The sequence below is a fragment of the Pan paniscus genome, chromosome 8 (genome assembly GCF_029289425.2).
Source record: "Pan paniscus chromosome 8, NHGRI_mPanPan1-v2.0_pri, whole genome shotgun sequence".
In the NCBI taxonomy this organism is placed as follows: domain Eukaryota; kingdom Metazoa; phylum Chordata; class Mammalia; order Primates; family Hominidae; genus Pan; species Pan paniscus.
In genome coordinates this window covers 101,600,864-101,619,018 of record NC_073257.2, presented here as the reverse complement: position 1 = coordinate 101,619,018, position 18,155 = coordinate 101,600,864, and the positions used below count along the sequence as shown (strand labels likewise).

Genomic DNA, 18,155 nt, shown 5'->3' with positions numbered 1-18,155 from the left:
AAGGCTTATGTAAGCACTTTACCTATATTTTTAGGTAATCTTCACAGCAACAGTGTGCAATGAATGTTATTATTATCTTCCCCATTTTACACATGAGGGCACTGAGGTTTGAGAAATCATTCAGTTAAGTAAATTTTAGAGCTAGAATTCAAAGCCAGATCTAACTACAGAGCCCAAGCCTGGAAAAAGGGGAGTAGGGCTTTGTGGGCTCAAAGGTGATTCACCCCAGTTCCCAGTCCCTTGGGACTTCATGCTCTACCAAGGAAGTATAGTATTTTTGTTGCTTTCTGAATATTCTCAGTCTGCTCACCCTGTGCAAGCACCTCTTTCTTGGCAGCATTCCCTATTAGATTCCTGTCACTGCTATAACAAATAAACTTAATGATTCAAACAACAGAAATTTATTCGTTTGTAGTTCTTAATGCCAGAGGTTCAAATTCAAAGCATTAGCAGGACCGTACTTCCTTCAGTGGCTCTTGGGGAGATGCCATTCTTTGCCTCTTCCAGCTTCTGGTGGCTGTCAGCATTCATTGGCCTGTTAAGCAGCACTCCAGTCTCTGCCTTTGTCTTCACATGGCCTTCTCCTTTGCATCTTTTAAATCTCTCCTGTGTGTCTGTATGCTTGCCATTGGACTCAGGGCCCACCCCAGTAATCCAGGATGGTCACTTCTTCTCAAGATACTTAATTAGATCTGCAAAGAGCCTTTTTCCAAATAAAGTCACATTCCCAAGTGCTGAGAATTAGGACATAGTGCCATCTTTCAGGGACCACCATTCAACCCACAACACACGCTGATGGGTGCATTTCAAACAATCAGGCAAGCTCTTGTCCTTTAGCATGCACTGTGGGCAGGTATGACATCTAGCCAAGGCTACTTTTCCAGTGCAGTGGCTGATTATCTGCAAGATTTTACAACTTGTTTTAAGGGTGTCTCCATGCTTTTCGTGTGAATGACCCCATCTTAAATAAAACCTCTGGGGCTTCCCCTTAGATGGTCGCCTATCTCACAAGGTTTTATTTTGTTGTTTGTTTTGTTTTAGATTGCTGACCTGCAGCTGCATAAACTGGATGAACTGGACTGTCTGATTCAGGGCCTGCTTTATGTCGACTCTGTTGGCTTCAACGGCAAGCCAGAATGTTACTATTTTGAAAATCCCACAAATCCTGAATTGTGTCAAAAAAAGCCGTACTGCCTTGATAACCCATACCCTATGTTGCTGGTTAACATGGGCTCAGGTGTCAGCATTCTAGCTGTGTACTCCAAGGACAACTATAAAAGAGTTACAGGGACCAGGTAAACATGTTTCTGCTTGTGCTTGAACCCAGACCTCTTTCTTGATGACCAGTTTATAGTAAAAGGTTATTTATATTGAATACATTTTTAAAAGAAATATCTTGGCCTCCTTGGCCAACCAAAAAGAATTTATCAAATGGTGTGTTAAAGTGGTATGTGGGTGATTTATATAAATGTTAATAAAACAGTTCTTGCCTTGATAGAAACTTCGGTCAGGTTGAGGGAAGAAGGATCACACACACCAGAAATTTGCCAAGAAGGAGGTATACATTAAGTGCCAAATGATTGGCAGGGTCAGTAGAATTCAGATGGAAGGATACTTGGGATGGTCAGAGATGACTTCAGAAGAAACCTTCTTTTGGACCCTCATTGATGCCTAGCTCAGAGTGACTTGCTTGAAATAATATACCATTCCAAACAGCAAACCAAACTATGTCTACAAAGAATGTTTTTTTACCCTCGGCCAAATGCTCCACCTGAAAACTGGAATAGTCAGCATACCTCCTAGGGAATTTTGGAGTGGAGTAGACAGGGAAACAGCCCCATGGCCATGGTGGGGCAGAGGGCCTTGTTTTTCAGTGCACACACCCCAAGGCCCCTGTAAGAGCCAAGGGGCTCAGCTTCCTGTTAATGGGTATTCAACATGGGAAAAACATCTAGGGTCAGATCTCTCTAAGACATCACAGTGTAAACAAAACTAAATAGGTTTTCCTTAATTCTAGGAGGAGGATTTGATATGAAGCATTTCTCCAGCATGTGGAACCATAGAACCCATTTTTAGAGGAATAACTTAGGAGATTAGTGCCATGTAGAATGTGTTTTGGGACTTGATGTTGAAACCGGTGTTTTTGATAGATGCAGATATGATGTCACTTCTCTGGGTCTCAGTATCCTCATTTCTGCCATGAAGGGTGCTGTTTCTTAGATCGCTTCTACAGACTTTTCCAGTACTGAAATTCTGCAGGACTACTCACCCATTAGGAGGAGAACATTGCTTTTGCAGTACATTTCCATGACTTGTGATAAATGAGTGGTTCCCCACTGAAGAGGGGAAGATTTAACAGTGTCCCCCAGGACATGTTTGACATCTTTTTTTCTTTGGTTGTTACAACTGGCATCTAGTGGGTACAGGTCAGGGGTGCTGCTAAAATCCTATAGTACATAAGGCAACAAAAAATTATTGAGCCTCAAATATCACTAATGCTGCTGTTGAGAAACCCTGGCATGCATGTACACACACAAACACACACACACACATTCTAATTGAAACCTACTTGTGTCCAGAGTATAGGCTTTGTTTTGTAAGTTAATTGCTACCAAGTGTACATTTTCTCATTGAGAATATAGAAGTTTGCTTGCTCACACAAGAAACAAAACTGACTCCGTGATCTCATGAGGACTGTCAGGAATATCAGAGACATGAATATTTCAGCTGAGTTGGTTTTACATTAGAGAGTGATTTGATAAACATAATTTTTAAACTACTACAGACCGCCTCCCAGAAGGAGTAATTGAATTGGTAAAGCTAGTCCCAAGGTAACAGCAAGCTATACATTGTTCACCATTAGAGATATTTAGTTTTATTAACACTTAACAATTTAATGAATTACATCACAGGTACACTTTCTTAAACTTGGAGGCTCCGCGGATCTGGGTCATCTTGGATAGCTGCAAAGAAGCAAACTGTGGTGTTTGGCTTCTATTATGTGTGTAATAATGTCTATAAATATTGGTAAATGCCCATTAATGTCCAGTATTCTCCAGTCATCAACAAATTCTGTCTGGATGTTCAAGCTTCCCTATAAACTCTCTCTTCAATCAGTAGTTTTGGAAAGGTGCTACCGAAGCCTGCAGGTTAATAGAGAACCCTTTCAGGGGCTACCACGAGAGGGGAGGGGAATGAAACATCAAGTCTGTGGGGCTGTGATCCTGATCCAGAGTTGCTTTGCCAAAGGTTTCTTTTAATTCAAGTTAGGAAACCTCTGACATAAACGATTACTGTTAGCAGTGAAGTTAGTATCTATGGTTAGTATGAGTGTGTAAAACACATTTTGGGAACCACTGTTTTAGCAAATGGCTTAGCTTTAAGTTTTGCTACTCGTATTGTGAACTGATAGCTGTCACTCCAGGTTTTTTCTTATTGTATTATACCGGATTTTCCCATTAAACATTAAAGATGTTTATTTTTAAGAAGCTACACAGGATGTCAGTTTCCTTTTAAACATGATTTCAAATGGTTTATTTCAGTGTTATATATAATTTTGTTGCATCCCAGATTGGGTAGCAACATTTTTTTCCTAGTGACACAACTCCAATTATAGAAGTCAATGGAAGAAATAGTACTTCATAGCTGACAGTAGAATGTGTACTCTGTTAAAAGAGGAATGCAGATAATTTTGAAACTTTGGTGAAAGTAGCAGTACATCTCATCTCATTATTTTGGAATCTGTTTTAAGGGCATGAGCACTTAATTGAAGGTTTCTTCTGCTGTTTCCTAACATCCCCCACTATGATGTTGTTTGTTTTGTTTTATTTTTAAATGATGATAATATTCTACAGCTTTTTCTTGCATTGTTTTTCTCTCTGATATACTGAGAGTTTTTACTGTATGCCTACTGAAACAAACATATGCATCTGATTGTGAGCAAGAAAATCACTTGATTAAATAATGGTTAGCAGGTTAAGGATATTAATAAAGTGCTGGGAGACATGTGGCTCTTCTGCAGCCATGCATTCTTTCCTCCTATCTGCAGTGCACTCACTGTGCAAATGCATGCTCGCTTTACCTCATTTGCTCCAATTCTTTATGTGGAGTTGTCTGTCATTTTCCAGTCATACAAGGCACTTGCCCTTTTTCATTTATACCAACACATCAGCCAATGGGTTACCTTCTTTCTAAGTTAGCCAGTGTCTTCAGTTGCCTACCTTTGGAGTGGGTTGTTGAATGCCTCGATTAATACAAATCCTTAATGTCCAAAGAAAGATTATTCCTGGGGATGACAGATATTTAGAAGCTAGAAATGGAAGCAAAGACATCTTTCTAAAAACACACAGGGAGAAAACAAAACAAATCCAAATAGCACACAAACCAAAACATGTTCCCACAGTAGTTTTGTAGGTAGGCTGAAACCAGCAATGTAGAATGACATACTGCATTAAATGTAAATAAAGATAAACTTTCTTAGAGGAAATCCAAAGTTTGTACTGTGACTAAGTTGTGAAGGTAATAATGTACATGGACCTCTTCCTTTACTCATGGAACTGCATCTACAGTTTGGGTAGCTGCTACTGGTGGTACCTAGCTACATAATTTTCCATGAAAACCCATAATTTCAATCATATATATATGTGTGTGTGTATATATATGTATTAGTAAATGAAGTTTTATATATATATATATATATATATATATATATATATATATATATATTTTTTTTTTTTTTTTTAAGATGGAGTCCGGCTCTGTCACCCAGGCTGGAGTGCAGTGGCGCAATCTCGGCTCACTACAGCCTCCACCAGGGTACAAGTAATCCCCCCACCTCAGCATCCGGAGTAGCTAGGATTACAGGCACGTGCCACCATGGCTGGCTAATTTTTGTATTTTTAATAGAGACAGGGTTTCACCATGTTGACCAGGCTGGTCTCAAACTCCTGACCTCAGGTGATCCACCCACCTTGGCCTGCAAAAGTGCTGGGATTACAGGCATAAGCCACCACGCCTGGCCTCAATCAAGTATACTTTTATACAAATGACAATTTAAGAATATTATACATAGTTTCACTATTTCATTTTATTTTATTATTTTTTGAGATGGAGTCTCGCTGTGTCTGTCACCCAGGCTGGAGTGCAATGGCACAATCCCGGCTCACTGCAACCTCCACCTCCTGGGTTCAAGCAATTCTCCTTCCTCAGTTTTCTGAGTAGATTGGATTACAGGTGTCAGCCACCACACCTGGCTAATTTTTGTATTTTTAATGGAGACAGAGTTGCACCTTGTTGGCCAGGCTGGTCTCAAACTCCTGACCTCAAGTAATTTGCCTGTCTCAGCCTCCCAAAGTGCTGGTATTACAGGCATGAGCCACCATGCCCGGTCAGTTTCGTTTTAGATGCATCTTCAAGAACTATGTACCTATCTACAGTTTTGTACCTTCTTGTTAACAGTTATTGACATTATTAAACATAACCTTAATCCCAAATTGATTTTATTCTTAGAAGTAAAAGCCAGTGCTCAAACACAAATTGAATTTCCAAAGCTAGTAGCTCTTTGGGGCTTCAGAACAGATGGATGTGAGCAGCTCTTCTTCATTTACTCTTCTACATGGTAAAGAAATAGGAAAACCTATGTCCATTAGCTTTAGGAATCAATACTCCTTTTCCTGCTGGGAGTTCACTGGCGATACTTTACTCTGAATCTGCTTTTCTTTCCATTAGGTAACTTTGATATTAATACACAATTGAGTTCATTCTTGGCTACTGTAATTACTTTCTAATTTTGTCTAGGCTGTTTTAGAGGAAGTTTCCCCCTAAACAAGTCAAAGCTTTTTAAATGTAGTTCAACCATTGGAACCACTTTATGACCTTTGTTACTGTTTTTTACTATGGAGTGGTAAGTAATATACTAAAAACCTTCTGGAGAGTCTACTAGAAAAAAATTCAGTGTCAGATCAGTGGTTCCTTTCTAGAAATATTCAAAGAGGCTAAATGAGATTATCTCTGCTAGAGAAGCAAGGTCAGGTAAAACACAGCTTTTAAGACAGGCCACTCCTGGCACAATCCTGGGTCAGTTTTGTCATCAGAGGGTTTGGCTTCATAGCTTTGAACTATGCTTTATGTACACACAAATTCTTTTTCTAGGTATTTATATTCAGCTGCATATGGTTTTTTAATAGGAGTTATTTCTTGGTTATTTGCTGCTTTCAGACCACCCAAATAGAAGAGATCATGATTTGGCCCCATTTCATAGGTGGGAAGGCTGAACAAAGCACTCAGGTTAGTGGCTAGTTGAAGGTCTCACAACAGAAATCAGTGAGAGTCTTTCTTTGGTTTTGTTCTCAAATTTAGGGGCAAATTTTCCTTGATGTTTATTTTTAGTCTCTGCCCTCTTTTCATATCCAGTCTACCCTAAAGCTTTGTTGCACCCTAGCACTTTAATTCAAGTGCCCCTTTGTTCGTCTGCTTTTATTCACCCATATTAATAGTCTTGACGTAGTTGGGGACTTGGATGGGCATATCTTAAAGTAAAATTTAAAAATAAACCTTATTATTCCTTCAGTCTTGGAGGTGGAACATTCCTAGGCCTATGTTGCTTGCTGACTGGTTGTGAGACCTTTGAAGAAGCTCTGGAAATGGCAGCTAAAGGCGACAGCACCAATGTTGATAAACTGGTGAAGGACATTTACGGAGGAGACTATGAACGATTTGGCCTTCAAGGATCTGCTGTAGCATCAAGGTAGAGATTAAGTAGCTAGGAGCAGTAGTGATTAAACACAAGGCAGCCTCTCCACCCTGGCCATTCACTAAGTTGTTTTAAAATGTCAATCCACCAGCCTGGTGCAGATACCTGTTGTATCAGAGCTCAGACTTGATCTCCTGCCCTTGATGAAGCACTGAGATGTTTAGCTCTTGATGCTTGTTCTTAAAATAAGGCAACTTTGAAAGAAGGTTCTAGAAAACTGCAATAGTTTCACCTGTTCCATTCTTGTCCAGATATCTAGAGGCATTAATTTTTCCCCCCATTAATGGACATGCTACTTTGTCCCTATTAAGAAAAGGGCAGTCAGCCATGCATACTATAATTCTGTCTGCTTATAAACCATAGTAGCAAAATTGGATCACTTGAGTTTGAACAGTTACTCGTAGAGCCTTCCACAATACTTTGGTGGAAGGATGGGCCCTGCCTGAGGACGATTTTGAACACTCTCGCTAATATTTCCAACATAGCTTTGGCAACATGATGAGTAAAGAAAAGCGAGATTCCATCAGCAAGGAAGACCTCGCCCGGGCCACATTGGTCACCATCACCAACAACATTGGCTCCATTGCTCGGATGTGTGCGTTGAATGAGGTAAGGCCTTACTCAACCCGGTGAAAGCTGTGTGTCATTCATACACATCATCTTGGCAGTGCAACACCTGTTGACTCTTACACAACTACATATCCTTAGGAAAGCTTCCCTTTACTCTAGTCACACTTTACCGAACAGGAGGGGTGTGTGTTGGGGGAGGGGGAGGAATATATGCTTTATTTTTAAGAAGGCACTGGATGATAATGAATGATAAACCATTCACCTGTGGAAACAGGATACAATTACAACCCATGTCATAGTCTCTCTAACCATCATTATTGCCATGTGTCCACTGAAATGTGAGGAAAAGGTCTGAGCATCCTTGCACATAACTGCAGGTAAAATGCTCCACTTGCAATATTCGATATTCTCTCTGCTTTCAGCTTCTTTACAGTGTTGCCTTGTGGCATGGAGTTCAAGCAGCATTGTACAGGGCTATCAAAGCACAGAGAGCTTGCTACAGCCAAGGCCAGCCAGAGTCCCAGGCACAAAAAGGGGTGGAGCTGGTGACATACAAAGTTGTATTAACATGTTTTGAAGCATTGCAAGATTCGTTTGGAAAAAATTGAACCTTTTCTGAAATACAAGGTGTATAAAGTAGAACTCTTCACACTGAGGTATATTAGAAAGACAGGAAGGAGGAGTTGAGGCATGGAACAGGTGATAGGAGAGTATTAAAGAACCGCAGTAGATCTGTAATGGAGTTTTTATAAATACAGCTTTTAATAGAGAGGTGACATACATACAGAAGAAGGCTCAAATTATAAGCTTACAGTTTAATTTACACACACAAGCACCCCTGTATAGCCATCACCCAGATCAAGAAATAGAACATTATAGGTACTCAGAAAGCCCCTTGAGCCCCCTCTCAGTTGAATAGTTGAATGTTAGTGTATGAGGCAGTCTTTATGATACACAGGTGTTAGCCCTGCCTTTGAGTTCTGGGTTGACAAAAAACATACTCTCCTTGCATAACACTGAACAGAGTATGTTACTGGCCTGCAGATCAGCGACATACCTTTTTGGAAGCCCTCAGTTCAGACGGAGTTTAAATGGGAGGCTGATACTCAGAGAAAAGAGCATTCCAGAGATGTTTTTTCAAAGTCCACTTGAGTCATGGGACTCAACGTAACAGAGTTTATTTCTTGACATTAACCTTTAAAGGGAATTTTTCCAAGTAATGAAACAAGCCCCAAGACCAATATGTGTGTAGTTGGCTGTACTCATGGGCTCTCAAAGGTCAGCTGGTAACAACCCTTGCCCCACAGAGCAATAGATGCCCTTTCCCCTACTTTCCACAGAGCTGGCCTCTTGTGCTTTTTGCTGGAGTGAGCCAGCAGGTCAGCAGGTCTTTTCACAGGCATCAGAATCCCTTTGGGAGAGAGCAACTGACTTTACTTTTCACTTTTGATTTCAATTTCAATATTGTTGATTGGTGGAGTAGAGCGAGTGCCAATTTGAAAATGTAGCCATGTTATACACTGGTTTGAGCAACTATTTTATATGTTTCTGTGGGGCTGAATGAGTGAAGGGAATCACCAGTCGCCTTGGGGCCAAGGCTCTACCAGAGGGTGTCCAGTCAGTGCAGACTCCCAGTGGCCGCACCAGTGACTGGCAGTGTTGCATTTCCCGTGAGAGCAGCCACCAAGTCCCTCAGTCCTTGCTTTGCTCTCTGGAGTCACTGATTTGAGAACCTTTGATTGCAGCCATTTCATTGAGGGACACCACGTTTACCAAATCTAAAACATTTTTGCTGTGATTCTTGAGATGCTGTGAAATGCTTCCCCATCAGTTATAAATTTTCTGATTCAAATTTTTGGATAGATAATACAAACACATAATACAGACTTCTAAGACATTAGAAGGATACACAAGGAAGTGAGTCACCATTTCCACTTCTGTCTCTCAGTGTTAACCTCAGTAGAGGCTGCCATTGTTTTTAGGGTTTTTTTGTTTGTTTTTATTGTACGTATTACAATATATCTTTGTTTATATTGTATGTAATGTAGGATACATTTATCTTTCCAAAGGTAGCAAACTCTATATAACATTCTTTTTACAAAATAATAGCTTTATTGAAATATAATTATATGCTATACAATTCACCCTCCATATACTATTCTATATCTTGCTTTATCAGCTTTTTATTAAGAAAATTCATAAACATATGTAAAGGAGAGAGAACAGTATAAAGAACCTCCATTAATCCATCAGTGCAGATTCTGCAATCATTAAGGCTTCACAACACATGCTTTCTCTATATTTTCTTCTTCCTCCTCCTTCTGGTCCTCTCTCCTTCTTCCCTCTTTTTTGCTAAAATACTAGAAAACAAATCCCAGATATTATATCAATCTACCCTATATATTTTAATAAGCATCTCTAAAAATACTGCCTTTTGCTTTTTGACATAATAACGCATCTTGAAATTGATCATATCAGTATATTTTAAATTGCTTCATTTTTAATGGCCATATAGCATTTTAACATATAGATATGCTGTTATTGATTTGTTCAATTTCCTAATGATATTTAGGTTTTTCCAGTCTTTTACTATTATTTAAAAATTCAGTGTATTTGTATACGGTATATACACATATATGTATACACATGTATATTATTTTGCCTACATGTGAGTATATCAATAGGATAAATTCCTAGAAGGGAACCTGCTGAGTCATTGGATATGTTGATTGTAATATTAACAGATATAAAGTTCCCTCCATAAAGGTGGTTCTAATTTATATTCCCACCAAGCAGGGTTATAACGGTACAAGTTTCTCCACAGAATTATCAAACTTTTTGATTTTTTTCAATGTAATAGGTTAAAAATTATACCTTATTTTGGGATTAACTATTAATATTATTTACTCATTACTCTATTGGGTTGTTGGACTATTTTTCTTGTTGATTTATGGAACTCTTTGTTAATTAACAAATCCATTTTATGTGAAATGTACTGATAATATTTTCCATTTTTTGCTTCCCGTTTGGATTTGTTTGTGGTGATGTTTTTCCCCGAATAAATTTAACTTTTTAAAGTAAATGTAGCAATTATTTTGAGATGATTTCCTTTATTATGCATTTTCTACTTCAACTTTTTTTTTCCAATTCTTCCATATTTTTCCCTATCTCTTTTTCTTTTCTTTCTTTCTTTTTTTTTTTTTTTTTTTTTTTTTCTTTTTTAACATCTTTGACCCACCTGGAATTTATTTGAAACATGGAATGCTCTTCCAGTTTTAATGCCACTTCTACTCCTTCTGACTTTCTATTAGGGTAATGCAGGACTGGGCTTTGAGCAAATCCTCCCTTGGACTCCCTTGTTTTGGGAGAAAGGGCAAAACTCCTCAATTTCATTAAATTTCTTTTTAGTCTGAGTTTCTTAGAGTGTTCCTTGCTACCTCTTAGTTTGGGTGATTTGTGGCTAGTTTTTTTTTTTTTTAATGAAAATTTATTAAAACTACCTCCACTCCTCCACCCACGGAAAATTTTCAGTGGCTAATGGGTTAATGAACATTCATTGTTAAAACTTGAGGCAGTTAAAAGGTGATGTTCCCAGACCCTGATTACTCTTGATAGACTAAGCAGAAAATAATACCAGCTTCAAAGACTCTCTTGCCTTTGATATGAGTGACCATAGCAACTGGCTCTAAGTGAGTGAGTGAGTGGTGAGCAGTCTCTGCATGGTAGACAGGTTGAGCTCCAGTTTGAGCTTAAGAAATATCTGGGGGAGTGGGAAGTATAACGAGTGCACTGGAGCTAGAAGCTTATGGGATTTGAAGCATGTCTGCATGAACCGGATAGGAGAGGAATGTTCATAAGTGTATGTTCAGAATGCAAAGCCACATCCATGATGACAAAAATAGAGTATTTTTTGTTACCATATTTTAACTCATGTGTTGGCCAAACAGGATATTCCACCACATATCCTGAGGGCAGAGACTGAGTATTCTTTCTTCTTTGTATTTCTAGTATCCAGCAGAGAACAAATTGAGCATTATTCATTACACAAATAAACCATACCATAGCCGTTTTATTTGTGAGTTGGTTATTTTATACCTAGAAGTTGGGGGATTGAGGTATTACACATGAAAATTTAGCTGAACTTGAACTCCAGTTAAAATTGTATATATACGTATGTTTTGAGAGCTTAATGTCAGACGTAAGGCAGTCTGACATAACACCTGCAAATAAGTCCAATATCAGTTTCTGCCTTGCCCAACAAAAATCTCAGCCTCTTGTTCTTGTGGAATGCACTATAAGGTTGGTTTAACTTCATTTTGGCGATGTTGAAATAATTCCACCAAAAAAACAAGGAATATTCACTCTTCAAGGTTCTGTACAGAGACATACAGAACATTGGGTCTTTGCCAAATGCTATTTTTATGCCATGATTCAATTGTTTTCTTTAATATTTTTTCCAGAATATAGACAGAGTTGTGTTTGTTGGAAATTTTCTCAGAATCAATATGGTCTCCATGAAGCTGCTGGCATATGCCATGGATTTTTGGTCCAAAGGACAACTAAAAGCTCTGTTTTTGGAACATGAGGTAGGTTGAGCTTGCATAGACTTACTGTCATATGTGGAGTATATTTTGGTTTGGCTAACATATCAGCAGGTCTCTTAGCTTTTTAAATTGGTCAAGTAGAAAAGTTGCCATTTACACTTTGCATTTACACAAAGGATAAGAAAAAAGCATATATAAAATGGAAGCGTTCTTATCCAACAACCAGGACTGGTAGTTGGTTAATTTAATTTTTTAAAAAGTCACTGGAAATGTAAATTAGGACAGTCATTATAGAAAACTGCATGGAAGTTTCAAAAAAACTAAAAATAAAATTACCATATGATCCAGCAGTTCCACCTCTGAATACTTACCCAAAAGATTTAAAATCAGTATGTCGAAGAGATGCCTGCACTCCCATGTTTATTGCAGCACTACTCACAAGAACTAGGTTATGGAATTATCCTAAGTGTCTATCAGCAGATGAATGGATTTTTTTTTTAATGTGGTACATATACACAATGGAATACTATTCAGCACTTAAAAAGAAATTCTGTAATTTGCAACAACGTGGATGGAATTGGAAAAAATGCTAAGATAAGCCAGGCACAGAAAGACAAATACTACATGTTCTCACTTATTTGTGGAATCTAAAACAATCAAACTCATAGAAGCAGAGAGTAGAATGGTGGTTACAGAGGCTGGCGGGTAGAGGAAATGGGAACATACATTTCAAACTTGTAAATTTCAAATGTTCTCACCAAAGAAATCTAAGTATTTGAAGTTATATACATGTTAATTAGCTTCCTTTAATTATTTCACATTGTATTCATAAATCATAACCTCACTTTGTACCCCATAAATATATACGATTATAAGTTGTCAATTTATAATAACATTTTTAAAAAGTTTTAAAGTCAGATAAAATGAGTAATCATTAATAAAAGCTTTCTTCAACCATTTTATTGTACCTTAAAATGTGTAAATGTGCACTTACTTACCAATCTTTTGATGTGAGACCAACGCCTATTTTTGAGCATGGTTTCTCCGATTGGAGTCCTGTAGTTATCTTTCTTTCATAATCTACAATATTATGCACCTCCTTTGATTTCCAGTTTGTTTCCTTAAAGTGGATTAAGAAGATAAAGATACTTATGAAGTAAATTGGTTGCAGAATTTTTACAGGTTTTTTTCTCTCTCTTTCACGTTGTGGCATGCACCTAAGTAGACAGCAATTATTTCTGACTACCTTTTTCAATATTTCTCAAGAATTTAACTGAATTTTCATAGAACTGACCATTAATTTGTGCTCTTTTTATTGATTTAGGTGGTATATAGTTAAACTAGATTATTACATTACAATCAACCTGTCATAAACAAATTTAAGGATAAACACAGCTGACTCTTGGCAAGTAAGCAATTCAGCTGGTAAGAACAGAAGTGCTTGGGCTACTAAGAGTAGCTTATTGGCCTTGAGAGGTCAGTGTACCTGACCATTAGTGAACCTCTTTACAAAGGAAATGGAGAGTGTCAGTAAATTCAGAGTCCCTTATTGGAGTTTCTTTTTTTTTTTTTTGAGACAGAGTCTCCCTCTGTCGCCCAGGCTGGAGTGCAGTGGCGCAATCTCGGCTCACTGCTACCTCCGCCTCCCAGGTTCAAGCAATTCTCGAGCCTCAGCCTCCCAAGTAGCTGGGATTACAGACGTGCGCCACCACACCTGGCTAATTTTCATATTTTTAGTAGAGGGTTTCACCATGTTGGCCAGGATGGTCTCGAACTCCTGACCTCAGGTAATCCACCCGCCTCAGCCTCCCAAAGTGCTGGGATTACAGGCGTGAGCCACCCCGGCCCCCTTACTTGGAGTTTCTACCATAATATAAACCAAAAAGTGGGGGCCCTTCTCTCTTCCACCTCCTCTGTCACCTCCTTTAAAATCAATGCTGCAGTGCTGCAATGAGCTATCACTGGAGGTATCTAATCTCTTGTATACACTGCAGCAGAAAAACATTGAGAGAGCTGGTATTGTCAATTTCAATTGTAATGAATAACTACTGTGCCATTTTTTTCTCATTTTCAAACTGAGCTATTTATTTAAGAAGTTACCAATGCATTTAGAGTTATTTAGAACTCTCTATGCCTGTATTTTGTTTTATTAAAGCATATGAAACAGGTACTTAAATACAAAATAGTTAAGGCCCAATGATAGAAATTCATACTAAAGAAAGCTCTTGTTTTTAAAGCAGACTTTAGGCATTGAGTGAGGGGGAATGAGGTCCCAGAACCTCCACTCCCTACCCCCCACAGCCAGAATACCTGATTATTTATGGAGTTTCCATGTAAGGTTTTGTTTGAAAAAGAAAAAAACATCTCAGCCTTTAAAAAAAAATAATGAAAAAGGAAAAAGAAAACTCCTGTTCTAGTCCAGATAGAGTTGCCATTTTTAGCAGTAAAAAATACAGGGTGCCCAGTTATTTTATCTGCCATTTATCTGTGTCTTATCTGGTAACCATAAGTCCAGATCTTCTTGGCCTAATGCAGACAACAAAGCCTGGAAACTGTCAGGGATAAAAAGTCTTCTATAACATCAGGTGGGAAGTTAGGTGGTAAGATAGGAAATAAAAGCCAACATTTTGGGGAAACTCACTTCTGTAGGTAAAAATGTAGTTGCCTATATCACCCTGTACAATCCTAAGCCTCTGTGGACTCTGGCTTTGGTTTGTTACCCTATATCATAACTCAGTCTCTATGGCCAGTGAAAATGGAGTATTCTTGTAACCCTCATAATGCGTTCCTCAGAAGATTCTCTACATTCTTAAATTCCCTCTGGCTTACGCGGGCCTTACTAGAGAATATTATGGAGAGACAACTTTTGAGAAGCACTGGTATGGTGGCTTTCTGGTCACCTGCCCTGGCCTTAGGAGTCCTCACTAAATTTCTCATTCATTCAACTAATGTTACTGAACATCTCTTAAGAGAAGTCATCTAGCCAGGTAGTTAAGAACACTGCGTTTTACTGACTGTGAGATCTTAGACAATGACTCTGTCTCTCCATTTCTGTTTTAGCATTTGTAAAATGGGGCAATTATCATATTTGTCTCATAGAGTTATTGTGATGGGTAAATGAGTAAATCCATGTAAAGTGCTTAGAACAACTTCTAGCATTAGTGGGGCCTCAATAAATGTGAGCTGACAGCAGCAGCAGCAGCAGCAGCAGCAAAGATCCATCCACATCCTGCCACACTCACACCTACTGCTGCAGTTATAACTATTGAGTTCAGCAAGTGCCAGAAGAATGGAGCATCCTGCCTTTTGGAAACAGATTGCTGTGGACTGATTATTTGTGCTGTGACCAACTTCAAATGTCTATGTTGAAATCCTAATCTACAAAGTGATGGTATTGGGAGGTGGCCTTTGGGAGGTGATTAAGTCATGAGGGCTGAGCCTTCATGAATGGGATTAGCATCCTTATAAAAAGGTCTAAGGGAGCTCCCTTGCCCCTTCCACCACGTAATCCAGCCATGTGAGATTACAATGTGAAGACAGCTATCTATGAAGAATGGGTCCTCACCAGACACCTTGATTTTAGACTTCCCAGCCTCTAGAACTGTGAGAAACAAATTTCTATTGTTTATAAGCCACCCAGTCTAGGGTACTTTGTTATATATAGCAGCCTGAACAAACTAACACATAGTTCTCTAAAAGTTTATATTTTTTAGTTCCTTTCATTTTCATAGACGTATGGTCTTTTATTTTACAGATGGGCAAAGTAAGGCTTGGACTAATTTAAGTGCCTTTGCAAGAGCTACTGAGGGAAGTTTAGGGTTTTCTCTCATGAAATATAGCTTTAAAGTCAGACAGATTTGGTATTGAGCCCTGGTACAAGACCTGTGACCCTGCAAGGGTAATTTACTTTATTACCTTCCATTTCTCATATGTGAAATAATAGTCAGTGTTTTGCCATGACAAAGATAAAGATGAAATAGTTATAATACTAACAACCCTGGCACACACTTAGCACACATGTGCCAGACATAGTTCTAAGCATTTACATATGTGAATGTATTTAATACATATAAGTAGGTGTCCAATAAATTATAGTTGTTATTATTCTGCCATGTTTTGTGACACACAATTTAGGTTTTAAATTTCTCTTTTATCGATATTAGTGGCATTCCTAGAATTATTAAAAACAATACATATTTGGCTAAGGTTCAGAGATCATCGTTTTGTATTGTTTTCGTAGGGTTATTTTGGAGCCGTTGGGGCACTGTTGGAACTGTTCAAAATGACTGATGACAAGTAGAGACAAGCAGTGGAGGAAACAGCCTCCCAAAAGGACAGAGAACTAAAAAATTGCTGCTGGAGAAGGTGAAAGTCGCTTTGGGACGGAAGCCAAGCCATTATGGCAGATGAACCTGCTGGATTTGTAAATAATTTAAAATCCTTCCAGATGATCTTTTACTCTTAGGTTTTGAGCTAATGATTCAAAACGGGGGAATATAAAAGGTTTTTTTTCTGTATACTGTATTTTTTTAAAAAAATGGTGCAGCGTGGCCAAACCTACCAATTGTATGCATTAACTTTGAAAAGTTGTTTGATGTTTAAGAAGGACCTGATATGTAAGCGCTGTTCATTTTTCTTCTGGGGTTTACTGATCAGTGTGGTGATTTTAACTTCATTTAGTAATTACTCTAGGAGATTTTACCTTGACTCATATTTTTCATGACGTTTCATGATTTGCTGTTGGTTTCAAATGAAACTACAAATCTGGCATGTTTTACTGTGAACACTTTTGTTATTTGTTTTGTACCCTTTTTTGTCTTGTTTTTCTGTTTTAGTTGTCTTCTGAAAAAAGAGTCGTTCCCTCTGTTTCTGTCCTCAGATGATGTCCCTCCCCCTACCTGTAACCTTTCTTTGACATAATTGTTCATATCAATGAAGGTGCTGACCAGCTCAATACAAAGTTAAGCACAAGATCTAAAGCTCTTGAAAATGCCCGTGAAGAGAAGACTGAATGTGTTAATGAATTTAATGAGTCTGGCAAAAGTTGCAAATTATATGCAAGTTTGTCCTATCGCTTATAAATGTAGTGTTTCATTGGATTTATTTTATGCTAGGTTATATTAAGTTGAAATAGTCTGTGATTAAATGTCCTCATCCATGCACAGAATATGAATGGCAGCAAATCTTTGTGCAAGAAATTTGAAACTTATTGGGAAAAGCCTCCCAGTAGATTAATTGTTCATATCAGGAGATTTAGGGTAAGTCATGGGTTGAGGTGTCAGATAGTAATATCTATTTGTTTTGTACATGTATATATCTAGGAACTTTGTAACAACACATCTTTAATAATGTTAAAGGTTTTTTCATTTTTAATATTTTAAACTAAAAACTGTACTTCAATCTCAGTTTCTAAAATTTAAAATAATTTATACTGATCTATATATTTTTTCTTTTTGAAAGATTTCATTAAGACTGATGGGTAACTTTCAAATGAGGGTCATGTACAAATATTGGGATGCATGAGATCCCATGATCTTGTGTATTGAGCTTATTGTTGAAAGGGATTTTTGAAGGACAGAACAATTACTCCATGATGAATCTTCCTTTCTCTGCCTTCTGAGCACCGTCTTTAATTTCCATATCTTCAAGTCTTGAAGAAGTTGATGTTAATTGAAGAATTCACTTGTCTGGTTGAAATAAAGCCTGTTTCTGTTGTGATGTTTTTAGTGTATATGTTATTTTCATTTCTTAATTCTCATGTTTATAGTATCTGCTTTGTACCATGAAATGACTGTCTGTTGTGTTTTTGCTACTCTACATTTCAAAATTGGAGGCTTTCCCATGAGTGTGGTATGGTCCAAAACACTGTCTTCAGGTGAAGCTGTAGCCCTATGCATAGATTTTTAAAATAGAGCTTTATTGTTTCTATACAAGTGACTCCTTAATGCCAACTACCACTGCTATATTTGGTAATTCCAAAGGAGTTTCAAAATTTGGTCATCACAGATGCATTTTATCAACTTCTATCTGGCTTTAAAAAAATTCAGACAGCTAAAGTGTTCTTGAAAAGGATAAGTTAAAAATCTACATATTATTTATAATTAGTGCCTTTTGATGGCCTCTTCTATTCCTATTCTCATCTATCAGGTAACAGCAGACCTTGATTCCGCAGATCATGGTTCTACAAAGGAAATCAGGGCAAGTTAGTGTGACTGTATTTTTTTTAATTATCTGAAATCACTTGATCTCTCATTACAAACATTTAAAATATTGGTGTAGCTGAGAAAATA

The 18,155-nt window shown here is 37.9% G+C and overlaps 1 protein-coding gene and 1 non-coding gene across 10 annotated transcripts in view; both read left to right on the top strand.

Annotated features, from left to right (window-relative positions):
• Window positions 1-17,583, top strand: part of PANK1 (pantothenate kinase 1) — a 120,605-nt gene extending 103,022 nt beyond the window's left edge. For 7 of the 9 annotated variants that reach the window (XM_034931073.2, XM_034931071.3, XM_063607803.1 and 4 more), the window contains 5 exons: window positions 1,042-1,295; window positions 6,569-6,745; window positions 7,237-7,360; window positions 11,782-11,907; window positions 16,106-17,583. In XM_034931073.2, the coding sequence (XP_034786964.1) occupies window positions 1,042-1,295; window positions 6,569-6,745; window positions 7,237-7,360; window positions 11,782-11,907; window positions 16,106-16,165 (741 nt within the window). In that variant the 3' untranslated portion in view covers window positions 16,166-17,583. The remainder of the gene's footprint in view (window positions 1-1,041; window positions 1,296-6,568; window positions 6,746-7,236; window positions 7,361-11,781; window positions 11,908-16,105) is intronic. The other 2 variants (XM_008950674.5, XM_057298950.2) reach the window with 1 other exon arrangement.
• On the top strand, window positions 7,730-7,810 carry MIR107 (microRNA mir-107). Its single transcript, NR_106561.1, has one exon. It is a non-coding gene; the product is annotated as a microRNA mir-107 (primary transcript).
• Window positions 17,584-18,155: the final 572 nt, after the last annotated feature.